A 25,052-nucleotide genomic window follows, 5' to 3' on the forward strand; every position below is an offset into this window, starting at 1 on the left:
TCAGGGTGGAAACAAGAGCTGAAGGAAGTCTCTCTAACCCTGCGTCTGAATGGGAGCTATGATTTACCATGCACAAAGGAAGTGAGCTGTTCCAACAGCTGACCAACTTCCCTCTTAGAGAACAGCTCTCTGTAAAAAAAAAAAAAGGGGAAAAGATGGTGGAGTGCTTATGAAAATATGCAGCCTGATTATTATGGGGTCACTCTGCTGCTAATTTACCAGAAATCTTTGTGAGGGAAATAACACAACTCAGGATGTGGGCCACCGAGTGAATTCAGCATGCTCTACACAAAGACTCTCTGTCTTTTTCCATCTCATCTCGCCTGACTCGATTCACATGTTAAGACACAAAGCAATCAAACAAAGCAACGGAGAGAAGTAGCTGCAGGGGATGTGATTTGTTTCACTTGTTTAAGCTTTGGGATATTTCTGTGTGTTTTCACGTGTTTGACACCAGATATATCTGTGAAGAGCTTTTTTTTGTTATGATGAATGAGGTGCTCTGTTCTTATTGATTCCCTCTGCTGAGAGATTGCTGTTTTCAGCCATACATGTTTCACACCTGCAGCTGAGTGAACAAAGGACCAAGAGGTTTGGGGTGCATTCTTTGGCAAAATAGCACTATTGATTTACAACCTGAACAAAAGGGGATCGTGCATCTTTCATACCCTGATAAAAACCAGAAGAAAACAAATCTTTTTCTTATCACCCAGGCCCACACAAATATGCTAATTTCATGATTTATGAAGCTATGTTATGATCCCTAGACCACAATAGCAGCCACAGTAGCATGAGCTACTATTAATCCATATTGCGGTGAGACACAGGCCTGTGATAGTGGTTGTGCAGGCTATCTTACATTTCTCTAATCACCATAATAACATGGGCTCCCCTCCCAGAGCTCCGTCTCCATGGTCACCGCTCACACATGACATACACACAATGAGGAGGCTTGAATGTGACTAACACATGCGTCCACACACGTCTGCTCTTTCTTTTACACACTTCTGCATATTTCTTTTTTCCTCTGAATGAAGAAATCAGCTGATCTAATTTATGAGCTTATGAATAATGCATGCTTCAGTAACTGCATTCGTCCACCTTAACATCTGCTCTTCAATCAACGCTGGCTTAGCAAAAACAGGCAATCAGACTAAAAGCTACCACATGCTCGTTCAGAAACAAATGGTTTTGTTATTTTTTTATTATTGCTTTTGCAGTGATATTTTGGACATTTTTGAAGGGCAAAAATAAACAAATTTGTACATTTACTGCAAATGGCAACAATCAGTATCTTAGCCATATTATCAGAGCAAAAGGAATGAACAACACCATGATCGTTTGGCTATTTTCCACTTTTGCACCAAGTCTGAATACATTATGCGTGCTTCGCAGTTTGCAAAAAGGAGTATCACTTGTTCAGTCGGTGATCATAGGTGCAGTGTCTGAGGTGGTGTCTGGTTCAGACTCATTCAGCTCCTCCATCTCTCTTTCCACAGGCTCCTCCCTCTCTCTGAACCAGATCATCTCTTTCCACCCCCTCTTCCTCCTTTCTGTGTGCGCAGGTGCTACTGTTTGCACCTGCTCCAGCATGGCCTGGACGCTCTCTCCTCTGTCCTGTGGCTCAAAGCAGTGATCTGGGTCTGTGAGGGCCATTTCCCCTCCCTTTCTTCCCGTCACTGCTTGGAAGAACGAGGACGTGCCGTTGGAGCCAGATCTTTCTGTTACGCAGACAGTTGTTCGGCTTTGGTCACCATTGCTCTCTGGTGGACTCTTGGGAGACTTGGTCTTTGCTTTCTTGCTTAGTATGAAGTTGAAAAATGCTGTTACCAAAAGCATTGATCCTGCAGTCAAAAATTACATGCCTTTATTTATGGGTTGCCAACAGAATACTGGATGCCTTGCAAAAGTATTCCCACCCCTAAACATTTTCCATATTTTGTCACATTACAACCACAAACCTTGATGTATTTTTGTACAACATAAAGCTCAGAATTCCATAATAATGCAAAAAGACAAGTTTTCAAAAGGTTAGATAGAAGGAGAAAAAATACAGAGCAATCCTCAACAAAACCTGTTAGAAGCTGAAAGACATCTGAGACTGGGAAGGAGCTTCAAATTCCAGCAAGACAACAAAATTAAACATTCAGCCAGACCCACGGTGAAATTAGTTAGAACCGTATTCATGTGACACAATGGCTCAACCTAACTCAGTTTGTACAATTTGCAAAGAATGATAGATAACAATTCCTGTACTTAGATCTGTTGGAATTTAACATTTCCTAAAAGATCAGCAGTTGGGCTAAAGGCAAATGAATGCAACACCTTATTGAGATTTGAATTAAAAATACTCAAAAATCATGTTTTTTTTTTAAATTTCATTTCACATTTATACCTTAATTTGTCTGTTATCTAAACTATCAAGAGAAGATACCATTGCTTGTGGTTGTAACAAACTGTGAAAAAGTTCAAGGAGCGTAAATACATTTGCAAGGCTCTTTTATTTTCATGGTGAGAATAAATGACGCTTTTAAAAGTGTGCAAATTTTTTCTTACTGCATCAGATTCAGGCATTCCACACTTACCTAAATACGAAGCCATCAGGTTTTAGAGCAAAAGTATTTACAGCCGTTAATGTTGCTCATGCTATTTTTTACCTGGGATGATTGCGTGCCAAACCAACACAGGGTGCAAGAAGCAGACCACTGACATGATGGAGTAGTAGAGGAATTTATGAAAGCCTCCAACACGAGCCATCTTCCCCCACAAGACAAACACTTGCCAGTTTGGAGGACAGCTGCAGATTAAAAGGGGAAATCATGAGAATAGCAGCTGTAAAGTACAGTCTACAATGGGTTTTACATATAGCGTTCTTTCTTAAAAATCTGAGACAATTAGAACAGGTAAAGAAAGACAAGTCTGCCCTCTCCTGGACATTCAAGTTCGGTAATAAACCAGAACATGTGCTCCAGATGCTTTCAGCTGAGATTGTGTGTAGCGGTTTAGCAGACAGTATCTTACATGCAGTGAGAGTAAACAGCACCTACTTGGAGAATCAGTGTGACATTCTTATTTCTTCTTGGGACGGATCCTAGTAGGAAATTTTCTCAAACTAAAGGAATATAGCCTTAAATGACACAAGCAGTTTGACAAAATGTTATGTTTAATCAGCAGGCATTTGTATAAATTTCCACTGTTGTTTCTGCTCTTGTTAACGTTCCCATATTGGCCACATCCAGTTAGCTATGAGTAATTTGCAGCTGCATGGGAGATGCTAATGCATTCCAACACTGATCAGCCTTGTCTTGCAAGCAAATGGTCAAAATCCACAGCAACAACGATTCTGGTTAAACTGAGAATGAGAAACTGGTCTTTTTTCACATTCTCAGTTGGGGGGAGATAAATGATCATTTGTAAGACAGATCATAAAAACATGACTGTTAGGTTAATTGGTCTATCTAAATTCTCCCTAGGGGTGTGTGTGTGTGTGAATGGTTGTTTGTCCTGTATGTCTTTGTGTTGCCCTGCGACAGACTGGCGACCTGTCCAGGGTGTACCCCGCCTCCCGCCTGGAACGTAGCTGGAGATGGGCACCAGCAACCCTCCCGACCCCATTAGGGACAAAGGGTGAACAGAAAATGGATGGATGGATGGATGGATCATAAAAATAACTGTTAGATGTGAACTCAAAACATTAGAATTATTTTTTTTTTAACAAAAATGATAAAAACTCTCAATCAAAAGTGAACAATATTAAAACACATAGTAAGACTGTGGTCACTTTAAGTGCCAGAAGGTTTATCTTAGAGTTTTGTTGATGATAGAATTTGTCTCACAGCTGTGTGGTTTATGGTGCATTCAATTTGTCCTTAAAATTCACAATTTCAAAGTTCAAAGTTGCTTAAATAAACAAACCAACACCCTGCAGTTGGGTCTCAAAGTAACCCAGAGTTCAATTGAAAATGGCTGCTTTGCATGTAAAACACATTCAATTTAACCAGTGCAAACTACATATTTGCTCTTCTGGTGGTTTTTATGTCACTAAATTAGAACCAAACATGGCATAAAGCAGGGAACATGGTCCTTTAGTGTTTCAGTTCTCCAAATGGAGGGAGATATGCTGTTATTAGCTGGTACTCCTAATATTACTCATTCATTCACACATTCATTTCTAAAACACTTTAAAACAGAAGGGAACCAAGTGAAAAAAAAAATAAAATAAAAATACAAGATGACAAGTTAGTGAATTCAAAAGGTTTTCCAATTTGCTACAAGACTGAGCTTAACTAAGTACTGTCACCTATCTAAAACCCAAATTTAACTGGACATTACTCCATCGTTATGTATGTTCCTTATTCAAAAGTTCCAAACAAATATTTTTAGGATGGTTGTGTACTTACGGAATACACATGGACAGTAGGGAATCCAGAAAGTATGCCAACTCAAACATCATGATGCCGACAGAGGATGTTCTGCCGAAAGGGAGAAGCATGTCAACAAGCAGCATGTCAGTGATGCAACAATTTTTATGTGCTATAAACTGCATATAAATAGCTTGGTTTTGCATTTTTGCAGACACTTGTAAATTATATTTTGTGTGGAGACAGCTTGTGTTGTGTAAAAACAAAATAAACTGTCTCTGTCCCAGGAGAGACATTTTCCTCCAGTTTTGTGGGCGTTTGGCTTTGATACAGAATAATATTAGGAGGAGGAGGAAGACAACTCCCCCTTCTGCACTCTGCACCTCTGTTTAGCCTTTTGACTCCTTCCCATCTCTTTTGCAAGCCTGCAAGTGTTATCATTATAAGACAGATTATAACCAAAAGTAACTTTTTAAAAAGCCCACAAACCACTTTTATTCTTTGATATGCCACATGTTGCAAAGAAGTGGTACAAAAGTAGAACAGAATTAAGTTTTGTAGAAATAATGCAGCATGAAGTAGCTTAAAAATGTAAGCACTTACATCAGGTAGATGCCAAGGCTGTTGAATTCTCCCTGTTGGACTGTCTCTACTCCCACCGCGCACAACACTGAACAATAAAAGAATAAATGACTTACTTAGTGTTGGAGTAATGAGCAGATTTCTTCCACCAGATGTCAGAGTAAGATCATTATTTGCTGGAGGTTCTGCTGGACTAGGATAAAGACCTCAAACTAAGATAAATATGTTTAATATTTTCACAAGCAGACTTTGTTCTCTGTTTTTCCCACTATATTTCCCCACACTACTTTTCTGTATTTTTCGCAGTCTTTCTTGAGGCTCTTATGTTTTTCTTTTTAGTTTGTGTATAATTAGAGTAACATAAAAACTAACCTAAACTTTGCCTTAAAGCCTATTTTTTCATTCTAACCCCCTCAAACAGAGCCAACTTAAAATCATCCATTAAATTAAGCACCAGTATTTTTTGTAATTGTTTCTATTTATTCTCTCATTGTCACAGAACTTTGATAATAGCTTGCTCATGCTTGGAAAAAGACTCAAGCACTGGTGTCAACAAATGACTTCACAATGAGTCAATGACAAGTCCAGTGTCACAAAGCCAGTTTGCCCAATTTTCTAGAAAAGGAATGCTGCATCATGCCAAAAGTCTGTGCATTAAATTAGATTTGTGCTCTCATAACAACATCCAGATGTCTGAGATTCAAACCAGCTGGTACACAATCATGACTAGAAAAAAGTCTTGGACAATTCAGTGGTTTGTAATCACATCGATTCATAAAAACTTGATTTGTAAACATCAAGAAATGTTGGCTCCTCAGTAATGCTAACAATACCGTCCATTTCTACATTCTTGCAAATAAGCTAGAGCAATGCTATCTGGTATCACATATTTCAAAATGAACTTTGGAAGAAAAGATAAATGAAGAACATAGGTCTTGAATTGCCAAAGAGGTGAAAAATCATAAGTTGCTCATGTAAGATCTTTAGAAAGTTTTCTCAATCAAAACTTCAGTATAATTAATTTTGAAGTAGAAAAAGAAGAAAATACATATGTAACACCAAGCACCAGCTTGTTCAAAAACAACATGAAAATGCCCAAATTTCTGTAAGATTGTTTACAGACTTTGCAAACTATAAAAAAAAAATATTACAAATTTTGCATATAAGGGGTCTCTTGTAATCTTAACTGATCAAACCCAGAGTAAAACTGAGTCTACTTAAATTATCTATTTATGCAGTGCATGTCTTATTTCAATTGAAAATATCAGTAAGAAAGACAAAAATAGCCTTGAAATAAAGTTGGAGCATAAACCTTCTAAAAAGCAGAAAAAAGCCCACAGAATAGGTGGGAAATTCCTTCCTGGTTTAAAGGAGCGTTTACAAGCTGTGATACTTGCCAAAGGGGTTGTTTCTGAACATTGACCATGTCCAATGGCAACTAAGATTTTGTTCCAGATCTAACACTAATAAAAAAAAAAGAAGAAAGAATTATATTAGCATACTGAGGAAATAATACATGTTACTTTTTTGACTTTAAAAATCAGGACATTTCCTTTTTTAGCTGCTTTTTTATAATACTGTAAAAATGTTACTCGTGAATTTTCTTCAGGCCACTTCACTCACAACTCTAAATGGATATCCTGCAAATTTGATTACTGACTAAAACATCTTTGAAATGACTGTGAAACCCTCTTTGTATAATAACCTGTATTTTCCCTATGAGATAAGCTTGGCAACACAACGATCGCTGTTTAGCACATGGAAGCAATTTCTTTGGCTGGTGTTCTCCAAAATCCAGAGATGCAATCGTTGCTGGAGGGAAGCTGTGGGAATGTGACTTAAACATGTTCTGGTAGTTTGGAGAGTGAGAGGGGAATTAACGCTGCATATAGCTCAGCTGGACATTAACATACATGCGCTCCCTGCATTAATGTCTGCAGCGAACACACACTGAGGCCAAAGGGGTGACTCAGACGTGGAGACGCGTGAACAGGGCAGCTGCTCAGACAGAGGCACATGCACACACGCACCATAAGCATACATACAGTACATGTGTTTTTACACATAATAAAAAAACAATGCACACAATCCTGTTGTGGGCGTAAATGTAAAACAGCTTGTTCAGTTAAGCCCTATAACCCAGCTGGATATGAGACTTATAGCTGGTATGATGTGAGGCACATGTCTCCAAGTTAATGTTAATTGTCTGCAGCTGTCTGAATTTAAGAATAGGGGTCCCATGTTTTTCAAGGAGGAACCTAAGAGCTGCTTCTTCCATGTAGGTTTACTGTGTTGTGGGTAATCGGGTGTCTGAGGAAACCACAGGAGGAGGAACAATGATAGCTTACCATCAAGTGTGCTTTTATGTGTGCTATATATCAACAGAGTGGTGTCCTTTGGGGTCAGGAATACAGTTGACCTTTGTTGAAATATGATCTGTTATTGTAATACAATGTCTTGTAAAAATATGCTTACACCTGGAACTTTTCACATTGTCCTTACATTGTAACCACAAACGTCAACATATTAAAGAATTTAATGTGATTTATAAACTTTAGAAAGTTGAAGAAGTCTTCTACGATAATTCAGATTTTCTACAAATCCAGAACAGGTAAATACTTAGCAGATTTAAGAATCTCAGCACCTGTTAGATGGAGATCTGGTCAGGTGTTAACCTCTCAGAGCAGGGAGTTAATTGGGAGGAGCTTAGCACCTTGGATAATGATAGTTAGGTAAGTTTTCTGTCAGGATTGCCCTGCACTTCATCTTCCAATAATCTACCCTCACTTGCTTTCCTTTTATTGCTTAAAAAAGCATCATAACAACATGCTGTGCTTCCATCACCATGAGATGCGCTCAGAAGAGTTATGCAGATTTGCCTTTCCTCCATAGATAGTGTTTTGCATTTAAACAGAAACATCTCATCTGACCAGAATAACTTATGGCCATCTTTCATCTTAGACCTTTTAGATACTTTACTGCAAAATTCCTGGCTTCTTCTCCAAATAATGCTGTCCTTTTCTGACCTATTAACTGAGGTGGCAAAACCATTTTTTCAGCATGTGGACAGTTGTGTAATACTGTTTCCTTTTTTAGATTATGGTTTAAACATTGCTCTTTCAAAATATTGTTTTATAACCAAACTTTGCATTAGACTTCTTCATAACTGTATTTTGTCTTCTGTGCTCTTTAGTCTTCATTGATGTGGTTTGAGTGCTAACGTTCTCTAGCAAACCTCTCAGATCTACACAGAAAAACTGGATTTGTATTGGGATTAAATTAGACACATTTGTTTACTAAATGGGTGACCTACATACAAATGCGCACAGTTTTTAGAAGTTTTTTCAGTGTTTTTAAAGAAATCAGTTTTTCTCCTTCCTCTTCATAATTAGGCACTAATTTTGTTCAAAACATAAAATCCTAGTAAAAGACATTAAGTATAATGACTGTGATATTTCAAAAGTAGAAAGAAAATCTATTTGTATAAATAGTTTTGTAAAGCACTTTACAATTTAGAATATCCTTTCAGTCATAGCAGCAGTTAAAACAAAAAGCCCTGGTGTACTGCATGTTCTGAATTTTTAATAGCCTTTTTTTGCTGCCTTGATCCCCAAAAGTTCACAGGGTTACCGTGAATTGGTAAATAAATCCCTTACATTTTAACTGAATCCCTCTTTAGACATTTCTTTTTTTGCAACACTTTTCAATAAGGCCCACAAGTCTTACCTGTTGCTGTAGAAACACCAAGGATCCTGCAAGCGCACTCCACCACAGTCCACCATACGCTCCCGGAGTTTCCCATATTATTTTCACTGGGTTTTTTTTTGTTTTTTGTTTTCAAATTCAGCCTCTATTTGTGCTCTCAGAGTCTCGTCTCTAAAGATGCATTCTACATGGACAGTTGACTGATAGTTTGGCGAACAGTAACAGCGAAAGTCGTGTAATCCATCAGTGTCGTGATGCGAAGCCCCCCGGAGAGGACAAGCTCACCTAAAGAAAGTTTGTGGCTCACTGCTCCTGTTGCTCCAGTAACTGCTAATCACTCTCACACAAGCACGCAGCACAAGTTTTACAAAGGCTTTCTGCTCTTGCACCAAGGTGAAACTGTTCAGCTCAGGGTCATTTGATCAGCCAGTCGCATTTTGCATTTAAGCTGGTTAAAAATTACCTCTGAAGAACTAATATGAAACTGCCCTACATGCACATATACAGCATTAACAATAACTCCAGTCAAGCTTTGAAAACTAAAAGAAATAAATGACCAGAACTCCTTTATTCTCCTTTTTCTCGAGTTATTTTAAAACATTTCCAAGCAGTGTTATCTGCCCATCTTAAAGGCATCCATCAGTGCCTACAAGCTCACTGATTGCAGCTCTGTTTCAGCATGAGTGTGCTCTGACGGCATGCAAACTACAACTTGCGTCAGCATACATAAAAGCAGCTTCTACAGTTTTGGAGATATCATAAACAAAATTCACTTTAACGCACCAGTGAAACTGTGTATTAGGAGTAGATTAATGGATGAGGGACAAAGCAGCACAGAAACAAACGGACCGCCTCTGACATATTCACACATGCATGAAAGTCAGAACAAATAACTGGCAGGCCTGAAACTTGGCGGAGGTGTGAGCTTGTTCAGGCACAGCAAAAGTCTTCTGAAACAAGAAAACAAAGTCACAAAGTTCACAAATGCAAACACACACGGATTCCTGGAACAGGCCAAAGTAAGCTAAATAAATCTCTCTAAATCTTCAACAAAGACCCTTTTGTGTTATTGTACCAGTTCCGCTTGTTTCTAGCTTAGGAATCAGGTTATTTGTGGGTTGCCACTGAGAAGGTGTGTGGCCAAAACTGCAGACAGGAAATATGAAAAAGGAAACTAATCCTGTAAGTGACACTGAATAATATATACTCCTTCATTTTCACTTGTCCCCTTATGGTCTTGATAAAACACAGTCCCATTTATTGCTGTAAAATTTGCCATGTTAAACGATTGCAGTTAGATTTTAAGGTAATACTTGGTGGTGGACATTTCTGCCATTTTGCAGTGAAGCAATAAGCACATAGTCAGCAACACAATCTGATTGGCCATTAGCCAATCTGCTTAAAAAGCTGCTCAGTCAGTTGCACCAAAGAAAACAAAATTGTCCGAAGTGATTCACAGACTGGATCATGACACCAAAATATGCAGCCTTTGCATTACACATATGTTTAACTGGTCTTGGTTGAAATATCTTGCAATCTGTGGTGTGTTTTAAAAAATGTTCTACAAGCATTTTTACTTATATGCATTTAAATGTGTTTAATAGACTGTTTATGTCTTCAAATGTCTAACTCATTATGGTTATAAAGGGTACAAAGGGTATAAAGAGCAGAACTTAATGTTGTAAAATTGCTATAGTATGAACGCTTTTTATCTACACTCCTGATTCAGAACCCGCATCTATAAAAGCAATGTTTATCAATTCTGGTCCTCAGAGACTACTGCCCTGCATATTTTAGACACGTGATTTGAATCAGAACATGTTATTCAAATGATTGCAAGATCTCCTCTGCCTGCCATCAAGTGCTACAGAAGCCTGTTAATAACCCACCTGTTCAAGTCAGGTGTATGGAAGAATGGTGACACCATGCAGGCAGTCATCCCTGAGGACTAGAAGTGAAGACACACTGCTTTAACCCTTTGATGCACAACATATGTACACCCCTTCTAATGCACAACATGGGTCAAAAATGACCCGCATTCATTTTCCATGTTATTTCATGCTGACTGAGTTTTTCTTTGCTCTGTGTTTCGAAATCAATTCATTTTATGATTGAATATTCCAAGTATTCTTTAAATATCTTGTTTTTAATTACCACAGATCATTAATTTATTTTTTTATTTCCTACTTTATGAACAAAAATAATTTTTATATTACTATACATGGGTCATCCAAGTGTGATTTAAAATTAAATGTCTTAATACTATAAAAAACAATGTTTCAAGTAATTACTTTAGCAGTGAATGGGGCCAAACAATTATTTATTTAATACTTGCAACACGTTTGTCATTTTATCACACATACACATAAATCCTGATAACAGATAACAGCTATTGAACTGAACTTTATCTGTGGTTGAACAACTGTAAACTGGTGAAATGTGACCAAACAAAATAAAACACAACTGAATACATTAGTAGAACACAAACTGCCATCTCAATTTTTGCATGCCTCACAAATGATCACAAATTTTTTGTGCTCCTTGCACACTGGCCTAGTGCACTGGGAACACCAGCTGCTGGCTTTTCTGTCTTTCGAAAATGGGCAGATCGCGCACCTCTTCCTTTTCCTTTGGCCCTCCTGTCTGATGTCCTCTTGTAGCTGAGTGGTGGCTGTGTCTTTTTTTAACCCACACCTTCCCATTGCCTCAATAATATGCTTCTGGAGTTTGGGTGTGCCCTCCATGCGCCTCTTCATATGTGGCATGACGAGCTCTTTGCCCAGCTCCTTGATAAATAGTCGTCATGCATTACTCGCACCACCGATATAATCAGGGTGTTGTGCACTGAAGTTGGTGTAGGCATTGAGTGTGGCAACATCCAGCATATTGTACCAGAGAACCATGGGCCACCTCCTTGTTCTCCGCAGACATGTGTAGTTGCTAACCATTTGATCCATTGTGTCCACTCCTCCTTTCGTTTTATTGTAGTACTGGATCACTTCTGGTTTCTTCTTCTGACTGCTGCTATCCACTGCTTTGTCATCATGCATGGTGCTCAGTAGGACAACAGCCTTTCCTTTCTTCTGCACATAGCTCACCATGGTCATGTTGCCATGGAATCCAAATTCCGAGCTATGAAGCTCCCGTGATTTGGATGGCTTCATGATAGATGGTATGTCAGGTTTGTTCTGGCGAAGAGTCCCAACGATGGTCAGATTGTTCTTGAGGAGCTTCTCAGCCAGAGGGACACTGGTGAAAAAGTTGTCCATTGTCCATGTAGAATTACAAAAACTGTGCTTGTTTATAACTTAAGAAAGAAAAAATAAAAATGATGATTTGTGGTAAACAAAAACAAGATATTTACTGCATATCTGGAAAAGAACCATACATGAAGTAACCTTGTTAAATGAATGCGGGTCGTTTTTGACCCATTTTGTGCATTAGAAGGGTAGTGATACAAAAAGGGTTTTTGTTCAAAAAGTAAGAAAGGAAAAAATTAATTAAGGATGTATGATGATCAAAAACAAGTTAATTGAGGAATACCTTGAATACTGAATGATGAAATTAATTTATTGCAAAGATATAGAAGATAAAAACTCAGCCGGGTCACTTTTGACCCATGTTTTACATCAAAGGGTTAAAGGAAGACACCAGCCATCTTGGTACTTGAAGGCCACATCATCAAAAGACTGAGCCAAGATTAGACCTTTGTTACTTGAAATTATTTCTCAGTTTCAGTAGCTTCACATTTATTCAAAATTTTCTTAAACATTCTCAAAGTGCCTTGAACTGTGCACTCTCTCATCAGTCACATATAATCACAAACTTTAATGTATCCTATTTACATTTACACACATTACTGAAGAATGGAAAAACTACTCACATGTGCCTTTTTATAGGTTTTATGAATCAATTCTGCACAACATTGTATCAGTTTTGGCTGATGTTAGAGACAATGTGAAGGACAGAAAGAAACTCAGATGGCTTCAGAACTGCATGTTGCAGACCAATCTGAATTTCAAAATGTTGGTAAATAATATATATTCTAACAAAAACGAAACAAAAAGAAACAATTCCCTCCGTTTTTTAACTAAGTGACTTCAAAAGGCATACACTGGATTCTATATATAGACTTTTGAGATTTTTCTTGTAAAATACTTTTAAACCCATCTATTCTCTTCCTTCTAGCTTATAATTATCTGCTGGTATTTGTAGGTATGACTAATTAAATTCTAATAAAATGCGTTGAAGCTTGTGGTTGGAATGAAACAAAGTGTGGATACTTTTTGGAAGTTACGATAAACAGATGGTGTCAAAAAAAAAATCAATCTGTGAAGCAAATATGGTTCAGCTTCACTGTTGAAAGATATCTGATCTTTGAACGAGAGGAGACTGAACCACAAACTCTTCTTGTGTAGATGGTGTGCAGAAAATGATAGCATAAAACAATGAAATTCTGAGGACATCTTGAATGAGTCAAATGGATGTTTTGACTGTCGAGTATTGTACGCTTAGAAAATAATAAACAAAGATGAGTCAAGAATGTGTACTGTCTAAGCCATGCCATAGTGTCTGCAGCTCTGAAGACTAGATTGTTGTTGTAGTATTATGCTTGGAATATTCATAGTGTGCATTTCTTTATACATTGTAAGAAGTAACATTGCTTTTCAATCATCCTTAAGTGCGATTTAATCCCCTGCATCTCCATTTATTGCTTCCTGAAACTAATTTGTTGCCTTTTTTTGTGTGTTTATTGACCAATTATTAGAGTATGCCTGAGGGAAGTCCTCTTGGAAACTGCCAATTTTTATGAGACTGTAGTCTAATGCTACGGCTTAAATATGTTCCTTTGTTTTCATTTCTGTGTAGCAGAATTGTAGACAACATCACTGACCACCAGATCCTCTACATCCTCTTGGTTTCTTCCCTCTGCCCGTCGCCCTGTAGTTCCTTCCACATTATGCATTATCCTAAGACTTTTTATTATCACCATTTTGCATTCTCAGTCTTTTTTTTCCGAATGTGCCTATTGGTACTAGACATGAGATTAACCAGGCTTTGCTCTCTGAGACCTCTCTCTTATTTTTCCCTGCTCAGTCACATTCAGCCCGGCGTGGGTGTCTGGTATGTGTCAGAACCAGTAAAAACAGCTCTAATCTTAATTACACAAGCAGCTTTATTACCCTGCTCCAGTGATCTGATAAATCAATAAACAAGTCTTCTTTTAGAAGCAGAACGATCACAGCATATTTCAGTGCCCTCCACACTTTTTGCACATCTCTGGTAAATGTGTGGCAAAAACCTCAAATTCAATAATCTTTTATCACAGTAGCTTATTTACACATTGTAAATTATCTGCTTCAGGTCTATTTTTTTTAGCAGATGGTCTCTTGTTTTACTAAAGCATTCTCCAATACACAGCAAAAAATAAAATGGCTTTTGGGTAAGCTGGTCAGGTGTTCTTGCAACAAACATTCCCAGATCATGGCACTTCCTCTTCAGTTCTTTGCAGTCGGTATTGGGCTTCTGTTCCTGGAATGCTTTCGAATGTCCACATAATTCAGCTCTAAGTGTCTTCTGTCCAACCAACATTGTTCCAGAAGTGCTGGTCTTTGTCTTAATGTTTTTTCTTAGAGAGTAAATGTTTCCAGTTTGCATACTGTCCCAACAAACATTAAACCGGTGCACGTGCCGTCTGATTGTACTGACATGCATTTTCATTTCAACAATAAGAGGGATTTCTTGAACGTCCCGTACTGACATTTTGAGGGGATTCTTTGTTTATCATCTTTTGCGACGTATTCAGGGTGGTCCTGCTTAGAAAACCTGCCCTGGACGTATTAGAAGTTGTTTCTGATGTTTTTCACTTGCAGACTACTTTCCAGACAGTGGAATGGGTGATGTTAAATCCCAGTACAATCCTCTTTTCAAAGGCCTCAGACAGCTCTTATCATCTCACCATGGATTTAGTGGATTGTCACTTTAACAATCAAGAGCATACCAAACTGAATGTCTGAGGTTTAGACAGGGTAAACCTCCTAAGTAATGGTATTCTAATCATGTGTGTCAGGTGTGATACAGCTGTGTTCAATTTTAAGTAATTAGTTTGGAATGAAACTAGTTCTTCACAAGAAATTGTGTTTTGTTTAAAAAATCCATTTACAGAAAATATTAAAAGGTACTTTTTTCAGTTTTTATATTTACATTAATGTGTTGCACTAAATGTGCCTCAAATGTTTACACTTTTAAATAAGTAAGAAAAGCACAATAGCTTTCATATGGTGTAAAAGCAAATTTCGCCTGACTGTGCTTTACAAGTTACCAATTATTCTGCAGAAACCAAGAGACAGTTCTACAAATATCAATGCAGGGAGTCACCTAGTGGTTGAGAAGTACTGGTACAATTCAGGACAGAAACTAATGCTTACTGATCAGCAACAAATACAGACATTTACAGGAAGGAATGTTTTCTTTCCCCCTTTTTCAGATGCTTCTAATAAGAGCAACAAAGGGCAACTGCAGAGAGATGAAGAGCAGACATGGGAGGAGCAGGGAATCAGAGGTTGTGAAACAGAAACAAATCATGCACAAAGATTTTGCGAAGACAGAAAAGATATGTCATGTCATTCTGCTCAGTATTTTACCGTAATCTCAAATTATGTTAATCATTATCATGCGTTAAAATGCACTGGTTCAGCTCCTCACAGTTTAGAAGATGTCTGCAGAAAACTACACAAGTAATGATTGGGTCAAAGTCTTTCACACTAAAACAAAATGCAAATGGTTTGCATCATTAAGGTGTGGAAAGGGAACAATAAAATAAACATAGAACACCTCCATAGAAAAACAACATGGCCATTTTTCATGTTGAATGTATTTTTAGTGTTAACTAACCTGATCCTACTTTGTGTATTTGTACCTGCAGACTGTTTGCATTATTTGTGGCAGTTTTTTGTCGTTACTGAGCTGTCTCACAGTGAGGCTTTTGTCATATTATTGGACTTGTCCAACTTCTTGGACCGCTGCCGGCGGTCTTTGCAGAGCTTTTCAGAGCTTTTCAGAGCTTTGCAGGCTTTGTGAGGCTTGAAGACTGATATAATTCATTTCTTTATTTGCTGCTGTAAAAATACCACGCATTGAGAGCCATACCGGTTAGGCAGCTGAGTGTTTTCACTTCAACTGTACAGGCAGGGGCGCCACCAGAAATCTTGGGCTCCCTGACAAAAAATTTTATAGGGCCCCCCTCCGCAGCTGCTGTTACAATTTTTTGAATCTATTTGACCCATAAAAAGCATCACAATTTTAAAGGCTTGCAACTTGCTTTCTTTGGTTCAATACTGATACTAACACAATATTTACTGCTCATGAATTTAACATCCAACAGTCTGCATACAGTATGCAAGTAGGTTGCTTAAATTTTTTCTACTAGTTTTAGCTTACTGAAATGTCTCTCCCCACAAGCAACAGTCAAAAGCAACGTGCAAAATACACATAAAGCAATCCAGACTTCTCAAAAAATGCTATGTAGTTTAATTTTATTGAAGCTGCAGTACATAATTTTAATAAAAAATATGTTTTCTCCATATTTGTTAAAGCTGGCACAACGTCTTGTCAGTTTGTTATGAGACAGATAATCTGTGAAAACGATCAATCTCCTCCACCTCCTCCCTGAACTGCTATTACTGGCTAAAGTAATGCACCGTTCTGACCAAAAACAACCAATCAGAACCAGTAGGAGGGTCTTAGTGCTGTCAATCAACCTCATTCACTAACTGCTAAATGTGCTAATGGTGGAGAAACAACATATTATTACAGGAAACCATTTATCTGCCGTCATTGGTAGCTATGCTAACTAGACTGAGCATTCACAACAGGCTGCACTAGCTGCAGCATAGCACAGAGCGAGGGGGAGGAAGGATGAGCAGCCACATGAGATTGTGACTGACAGCACTAAAACTTTCCTGCCACTGACTGGTTGTTTCTAGCACTGGGAGAAGGCAGAGAAAAAAAGATTTTTCACAGATTATCTCTCATACCATACTGTCACAACATAATGACAGTTTTAACAAATATGTAAAAAAAAACTTTTTTTAAACGTTACGTACTACAGCTTTAATTTCACTTAGGAGAGGTCAGGTCAGGAGGGTCGTGGGTTAGAGCTGCTGCTGACTGACTTATCTGTTAAGTGTGTTAAAAGGTACAAGGGACAGGTTAAATATATGAATATGTTGGTAATTTTTTTGCCTTGATTCATTAAATACTAGTGAAAAGGAGGCAAACAGTAGTCTGTAGCTAAGCTAATTATGCGAAAAGGTTGATATTCTCACACAGTCTGTCCACCTCTCGGAGAAAAACTGGGTTACAAATTGACACTCTTGCCTTTCTCTCTCTCTCCCTCTATTTTTTTCTTGATTTTATAATTTTTCTTAGCAGCATAGTAACCACCAGAGTCATTCTTGTCTTCCTATCTGTCTGCTGCTGAACACCGCCACCGTCAAGTGCGCCAAGCAGGAACGAACATTTCATGCAGATCCAGGGGGGTGGTCAGGGCAAATGTGGATGTCTGCTTTTTGGTCTGGGAGTGGGAATAATACATTTTTACTGCTAAAAACAATCTTTGAAAACACAATATGATTAATTTTGTAATTGACAAGGCACCAATTAAATAAATAAATAAATCATGGAGGGCCCCCCTGTCGGTCAGGGGCCCATAGGATTGTCATAACTTTCCCCCCCTATACTATGCCCCTGTGTACAGGCATAGCCTTCCCTTTCTGTAGATAAAGAAAGAGACAGAGAGAGCAATGTTGGGTGGTGATCTAACAACAGATGGTTGTCCTCGGATAAGTTATTAAAACGTCTAGTTTAATCACGAATCTCTAAGTCACATCTCCCACGGCTTTCCAGATAAAGCTGTCTGTTTTTCATGAGTGCAGACATAATAGATCAAAGTTTTTGTCAAAGTTTTTCAGGGGTTTTTATTTCCACAATTTAAAGATTCAAAAGATTAAATAATAATTCATAATAATTAATGATAATAATTAATAATAAACTATTTAAATAATTTTCTAATCAGACATAATCAGGAATTCAAAACAGCACTGCCTTAAATTAATTGGATTAAGTTTGCAGCAGTAAAAAAAAGGCAAATTTAATCTGCTCATTTAATTAACTGTATTTTATTTACCAGCATGGTGGACTCAATTATGCAGATTTTGGAGAGTTCCTTACTTAATCAAAGAGAAATCTTTTAAATAATGTTGAGGGTTTTCTTAGCTTACCTGCTATAAAACCTTAATAAAACCTGCAATAACACCTGATTCATTCTACATTGTACACTATAATCATGCATTATATGGGTAACTATGAGTAAAATAAAATTCTGACAGTAGAAGAAAGACTGATGGATTATTTTGTAAGAAATATTCCTATCTGGAAATGTAGCAATTGCTCCTATGTTATCAACTCCGTTATTGTGATCTCAAGCTGGACAAACATTTATTTTCTCTGCAATCTTTTGCCATGTTTTGTCATACAGCTGCTCCTTCAGCGCCAGGAACATCAAACGAAAACATTTCAGCAAATACAACAGTTTTACTTATCCAGTAGGCTCATTGATTTGGCTTTTGAATATTTAAACAGAGTTCATTTGAAAAAAATATAGCTTATATAAAACTAGTTATCCGTCAAAGCCTCTTTTGCAGAGGTGCTTAGTTATTATTATGACAATTAAGCAGAGGGTATTGTTTGAAAGCCATATTTAAAAATTATTTGAAATAACTGGTCATTTTTAAAATTATATTTCTTAGTATGACCAAATCTGTAATATTTATCCTTACAAGCAGTGCCTTCAGCTATTTACACTGCAGAATCCAGGTGAACTGCTGCCTTTCTGCAGCGACTTTTGGACAAGGGACAGAGTTTATCCTGGACAGTCCACCACAACACAGAGACAGACAACCATGCACGCACACACATGCAAACAAACAAGAGAAGTCAATTTAATTGACAGACATGCTTCTGGGCAGTGTGAGGAATCCAGTGAGAATCCATGGATGCAAACGTCTTGCCTACAAGAAACTATTTGTTTGACTTGTTAAATCAGGTTTATAACAACTGCAGTACAAAAAGTGACAGTGTAACAACAGGAACGATCAAATATGTTGGCTCTATGTTACATTTTAAACACCCTGTCTCTGACAGTTATTATAATAGTGGTATTAATCACTAACATGTGGGTGACGGCAAGCAGTGTTGAGAAATTTGTTTCATATTAGCCAACCCTGATGAAAGGAGTTCTTTTGTGAGTGAAATAACTGGTGGGAAAATGTCGATCAAACAGGCAAGCAGCTTGAAACAGGCCACATCACAGGGCTTTTTCAATACAAGCATGGAAATGTTTCATATTGTATTGCACACAGAAAATCATGACAACTCTGTCAGAAGCTTTTTGTACACATCCAGTTATCTGGACTATTGAGGAGAAAGTCCATGGCTCTTTTTTAACTCCTATTCCACCCTTGCATGATTTAAGGAGACCTCAGCACAGAGACTCACATGTTCTGAGATAAGAGAAGCCTGTAATGACTTGTCAAGACAGCAACTTTTCATTTCAATGTGATCTTGTTCATTTTATGTCAAATTCTGAATGCAAATACTTTCATCTTTCATATGGGACTAATTAAAAGGAACAATGTAACTCTTTTATTCTACTTCATCTGACAAATGAAGTCAGATGAGCTGAATAGATAAGAAAGGATCTTCCATTTGGCCGACAGGAGGGTGACAAGAGACCCCGGCGGAGTCTAATGTTTCCTAAACCTGACCGTCGTCTTGAGCACTTACAGAGCTGCAGTGCCCTCATATGTTGTGTAGCAGAGGCAAGGTTCAGGAATGTGGTATGAGGGGGCAACCCAGTTCCAGCTTAAACTCACACATAAAAGCTCACATTCAGATTCACACAGTGAAACAAACCAGCAAGCAGTGCTTGACCTTTGTACGAAAGAAATCTGATAAGTTCCCTTTGTTTTCATGTTAGAACAGAGAATAATGAATCATTTTAGTCTGACTAACATTTGTGATAAGGGTTCAGAGTATTTAAGCATCAAACACTTGTCATTTTAACCGAGAGGTTTTTCAACCAACGCAGGGTCTTAATGTCTCATTCAGACTCTCTGCACCCTCATATCGCCTATGCGATATTTTGTGACACTCAGCTCTTTAAACTATACAAATTAGACATAAGGATGTGGATCTAAAATGAATTAGAAAACATGGATAAAAGATTCAATGAGAGCCAGAATATTTTCCCTTCGAACCTTGTAAAGCACATCCCCTCATCTCCAGGCTGATAAGATCTGAGAAGGTGCTGAATTTCAGGACAAATAGAAAAAAAAATACAATAAAGTTGTTTAATGATATCCAAACTGTAGAGGCAAATCTGCTTTTCATTTGAATATTTTTTTTATTCTCGATTCAGCTCAAAAATAAATTTCACAAGGTTCTGGCACTGGTGTAAAAAGAGGTCCACACAGTCATAAGCTGTTCTTTAGAAATCAAGAAGCTTTCAAAGAAGAAAGAGCTGATAAAGAAAGCAAAACTAAATGATACTTTGGAGTGCAATACATTATAATAATACGACAGTTGATGTGATAGGTTCACTCTTGTGGGAAATCCTGATGTATACATCAGTCGTCTCCACGAGGGCCACAGAGCAAACCTGAGCATTTGTGCTCACATTGCATAAAACATCAAGGGTCTATTTGGGGTTTCAGTGGAAAAAACGCCCACTTTATTGTGCATGTGGGAGTTGTAAATGGTTCTCATGCAAAACACGACTGCCAAATAGGATAAATTTAGGAAAATATTTCAGAAAGAGAATACATGCAAACTTTAAACTATCTTCAGAGTTCAAGTGCACTGAGAGTCGCTTTATGTGCATGCAGGGCTCTGGCTTTTGTAGTAAAACAAGTTTGGAGATACTGAAACTTGAATATTAACAGTTTAATACCTTAGGGATAGTTTGGGAAATCCTGTCAAGGTAAAAGACTAAATTGTGCTAAATGGTGGAAGCAAATATTTCTGTGTGTTGTGATTCAAAATTGTTTGTTTCTTATCTCTCACTTGTGTTTGTATTTTATAGCTATTATCATTAGGGTCTCTTCTGTCTTGAGTTTCTTTTGTGTTTCTATAAATTACTTAGGTTTTGGTCTATAAGCTGTTCACTCTCCAACATGAACCCATCTCTGTCCTCTGTCCTCCCAACATGACACCCCGCTGCCACACACCTGGAATAAATGAAATGGTGGTGCAATCATCTGAATTTGGCGTTCTGGAGGACATATATTTTAAACATGAAGGATAGTAGACTTTGAGGACCTTGGTTGAGAGGCACCATGCTTCTTTGAAAGCTTCTGGTTTAGATCAAAATATAGAATAGCGCAATAAAAGTCCAGAGCTAAATCTAATATATGGCAAGACTTGAAAGCCTCTGCTCAATGAAGCTATATTGCAAAGAACAATGGCCAAAAATATCTTTACATGTGTAAAACTGGTATGGAAATACAAATAGACTTTTAGTCAAAAAAAAAAAAAATCAACAATGTAATCATGTAAAATCCTAGCATAATGTGATAAAGCTTGTGGTTAGAACATGTTTTAATGCTAGTTTTCAAGGCACTTATTACACAATATATCTGTAAACTCCTTCAGGGCTGCGGTGTTCTGTCAGTTTTAGCTCCAGCACAAATGATTCAAATGGTCCAACTAGCTCAGTATGTAAAAGTTCTACAGAGGATCTGCTAATGAGCTACCATTTGATTTATTAAGTCAAACAAGGGAAACAGCTAAAACATCCAGGATACAAGCCCTTAATAACTTTGGAGACCCCTGGTCTACAGGTTTGAACCAAGAGGTTATTGTGAAAAAGCAGTGCTTGTGCGTTTCACAGGAGGAAAAAACAGTGAAAGCTTAAAAGATACGATTTGCACTTGTTGTAATTTGTACTGTGACAATCTAGCCAACCTGGCATCCCACCCATTTTGTGCTACAATGGAGTACAGTAGCCATGCAAGTTTATGTTTTCTCTAAATGAGCGATGTCAAAAGTCAGTGCTCCAGGACTGGTATCCTGCATATTTTAGTTCCCTCTTTGGTAGTAGCTACCACTACCTCAGCATGTCAATGTTCTGCTAGCGAGCCGTCACTTGATTCAAGTGTGAATCAGGGACTCCAGTTCTTGAGGACCGACTTTGGACAACCCTGCTGTAAATGTTGACCATGGCCACAAACCAGACCAAAATTTATTTAAACTTTCACACAGTCATGAACAAATAGTACCGTGTCCAGCATTGCTTCTGTTTGACGTTATACTGTAATTTCAATGTTTGAAAAGCTCTGAGATTTAATAAAATAAAATTAGCGTTGCTGGGAAAAAAAACAGACCATGGATTTATTCCAGTAAAAATAACAGCTGAACTCTCCAAAAGCACCATTTCTCATCTGGTGGTTGACATTTAGTCATTAAATCTGCTATTAAGATGGCTAATAAATTGGATGGATGAATTCAAGATCCACATAAGAAAGGGAGTCATGTCATATAATATCCCATAAATACCAAGTTATTTGACATGCCTGCTGTCTTCATTGTCACTACCCAAAGGGAAGTCATCATCCTCACAAATCCTCTACATGTGGCTGGATTTTATAGATTTGTGTGGCGTTCAGGGTGAGGGCCATCCTTCAGCTTGCTTAAACGTTTCCAGGCCGACTGAATTTGCTAACTTTAACTGCTTTTGTAATTGTACCAATGGGATGAGGCCTGAACAAGGACAATTTGTAAAAATAAAAAAAAAAAAGGATTGTTTTGGCTGCAACAAAAGGATTGTGTGAATGGAAAAAATGGCAAAGATTTGCACACATGCGCATGATAATGATTGAGATTTTAGGACATGATGAGCATTCAAATTAAATACAAATTGTTGATGGTGTGGTTAGGGTTGTGTCGAACATCGTAAAAAGGTTGTTTTTTTAAATCTGTTGTTAGATTAGTTTAAAATAAAGAGAAAGTACAGGTGGGCCACTGGGATACAGTTCAAGTAGCCAAGAATGAATATTAAGTTCTTAAAAAACTAAATTTGTAATGTTAAGACAAATTTAAAAACAAATATGTTCTGGTACAAACAAATTCAGAGGGAATCAAAGGTTTTCTTCAGTGAGGTTTTAACATCACAGTGGTGGGAATGTGCTTTAGTACAGAGAGGTTGTATATTTGCTGACACCTGTCACCTCTATAAATCTCATCAGAAATAAGAGGACACTCGGGAAGAATGTTCTATTATTACTCACTTCAATAGCTTGATTTGCTAACAAGGTTTGAGTGACGACAAACTCTATAAATCAAATACCAGGAGGCAGGAACTGCTTTCATATAAACTATGCCAGAAGACCAAAAATGCCTTACTTTTATGATGTTTGCTATGGGTTGTTTTTGCAAAATCAACATTGCATAAAAACAAAACAAACAAAAAAAACCAAACATGTTTTCTCCATGCACTTGATAGATTTGTTGGTGTCCTGTAACCCCCTGCCTCACCTTTCACTGATCCTTGCTGAACCCCTGACCCTCTATGACCACACACAAGCACTGCACTGGCAGGGTCATGACCGAGTTTTAGCCCTCTCTGTTGGTCCACCTCTAAGGTGTTAAAGGGCATACATAATCAAATCATTTTTTACAACTTTTTCTTTTCAGATGTCTTCAGACTTGGAGTTCACTATGCTTATTATAATTCCAATGTCCTAAATCAAGAAATATGTAGAAAACTGTAACAAATGGCAAGCAAGCACAAGGTAGCTGAGATCACAGCCCAAAGTTGCTGAAAAGTGAAAATGTTACAATTAAAACACCAAATCTGGCCATCGATGCATAAAACAATGGCAACCCAAGAAAAGGAAGCAAAGCAAAGTTTCCATAAAGTTAACATTTACATTGTGATTTAGACAGTGTAAAGAAGGGAGCTTTCTGATTTTAGTTTTTGTAAACCAAGCAACCCAGAAACCTGTGGATGGATTTAAAAGTGCTCTGATGCGTAAACCACCACAGCAAAGAATGACCACTTGTGATAAAAACTGCAGCTTGAAACACTTCATTATTGGCAGCCTTCATTCATTATTGGCAATGTTCAGTCAAACATTACAATTTCTGCATCAGAACTTTTCACCCAACAGTTATGTCACCAGAATATCTTATTTCATTTATGTGAAGCATGCGCTGATGTGCAGGTCTCACCTTTTTTACACATAATCAGTCTGTGTTTACTCATGAAGACTGAGTAATGTTGTTTAAATGTCATTTTAAAGACACTGTGCTTCATGTGAGCCAAATTCTATAAGTTTGTTTCTTTCTTCAGGCTAACTTGACATTCACTTCAAGCTAATGCTGCACATGTGCGGGTGGACAGGAAACTATAATGTCAACGTAAAATCAAGGTACAGCTGCAGTTAAGTGTTCCCTCAATTGTTTGTGTGAGACAAAGAGAAAAATCAGGTGCAATTGTTTAATGCAGAGTGAAGTTGTTGATGTATTTAGCAGCACAATCTGGGGGTATCAGCATATGTATTGGGTAGAAAACACTCAAAAATCAATCAAAAACAAAAGCATGTTCTTATGTGCAAAACTCATCCACTTTTCCTTCACAGATAATCTGTCTCGCAAAAATGCAGACTACATCTTTTGACATATAATTGTTAAGTTTTTCTTTATGAGGAAAACAATCAGTTTTGTCATTCCAAACTTGCTTCTTGATTTGCAGGGTGTGAGTAAAAAGGTAAAAAAAAAAAAAAATGTGAAAATTTGTCTTAATTTACTTGTCAACTGAGAGGAATACTGAAAAGGCTGATTGTAATTTATCTGTTTTATAATTTTTATTTATTTTTGTTTTCTATCTCCAAGTATAATGAGAGTTGGTCTTGAGTCTTTGGTTCAGCAGCAAGTCCTGTTGAAATGGAGCAACAGCACAGCGATTTATGGTATAATGTGAATCAAATACATAGAGGAAAAAGTGTAAAGAATCATGCAAGGTCTGTAAGGTTTGTCTAAATGTCTTGGGTTCATTGGATCTGGTGAATGTGAGGTGCAAAATTCCTCAGGCCTCTCTTAGCCTGTATCATTTGTCAGAATGAAGAAACTCAGCACATTAAGCCATGTATGAAATTTGTATCCATCCCTAACAATATGGAGCAACAAAGCATATCCTGAGTTAAACAGGCGCCAGGGTTGTAAATGGTTGGGTAAATAAGAGAGAACACGATTCGGTTACACTTCTAACATTGCTAGTAACGACTTTAATTGTTTCCCCGTTGTGCCCGGCGTTGATCGCTGACAAAACCTGCAAGAAAGGGGGGT

General features: G+C 37.7%; 2 protein-coding genes across 2 annotated transcripts; both read right to left on the bottom strand.

Moving 5' to 3' along the window:
- Nucleotides 1-1,186: 1,186 nt before the first annotated feature.
- On the bottom strand, nt 1,187-9,099 carry tmem72 (transmembrane protein 72). Its single transcript, XM_032553922.1, has 5 exons — nt 8,670-9,099; nt 4,965-5,031; nt 4,401-4,472; nt 2,658-2,797; nt 1,187-1,844 (listed from the first exon to the last, which is right to left on the bottom strand). The coding sequence occupies exons 1-5, from the start codon at nt 8,743-8,745 to the stop codon at nt 1,420-1,422; spliced, it is 780 nt and encodes a 259-aa protein (XP_032409813.1). The 5' UTR covers nt 8,746-9,099; the 3' UTR covers nt 1,187-1,419.
- Nucleotides 9,100-10,617: 1,518 nt separating this feature from the next.
- LOC116712812 (piggyBac transposable element-derived protein 4-like) lies at nt 10,618-11,941 on the bottom strand. The gene has a single exon (XM_032552650.1). It carries the CDS (start codon nt 11,915-11,917, stop codon nt 11,450-11,452), a length of 468 nt encoding a protein of 155 aa, XP_032408541.1. The 5' UTR covers nt 11,918-11,941; the 3' UTR covers nt 10,618-11,449.
- Nucleotides 11,942-25,052: the final 13,111 nt, after the last annotated feature.

The sequence above is a fragment of the Xiphophorus hellerii genome, chromosome 22 (genome assembly GCF_003331165.1).
Source record: "Xiphophorus hellerii strain 12219 chromosome 22, Xiphophorus_hellerii-4.1, whole genome shotgun sequence".
Taxonomy (NCBI): Eukaryota; Metazoa; Chordata; class Actinopteri; order Cyprinodontiformes; family Poeciliidae; genus Xiphophorus; species Xiphophorus hellerii.

Coding starts and splice junctions, on each gene's coding strand:
- tmem72 (XM_032553922.1), bottom strand. CDS start 8,745: ATGGGAAACTCCGGGAGCGTATGGTGGACTGTGGTGGAGTGCGCTTGC. Junction 5,032..8,669: donor TGGTGTTTCTACAGCAACAG/GTAAGACTTGTG, acceptor TTTATTGTTCAG/TGTTGTGCGCGGTGGGAGTA. Junction 1,845..2,657: donor TTGGCACGCAATCATCCCAG/GTAAAAAATAGC, acceptor TTTTGACTGCAG/GATCAATGCTTTTGGTAACA.
- LOC116712812 (XM_032552650.1), bottom strand. CDS start 11,917: ATGGACAACTTTTTCACCAGTGTCCCTCTGGCTGAGAAGCTCCTCAAG.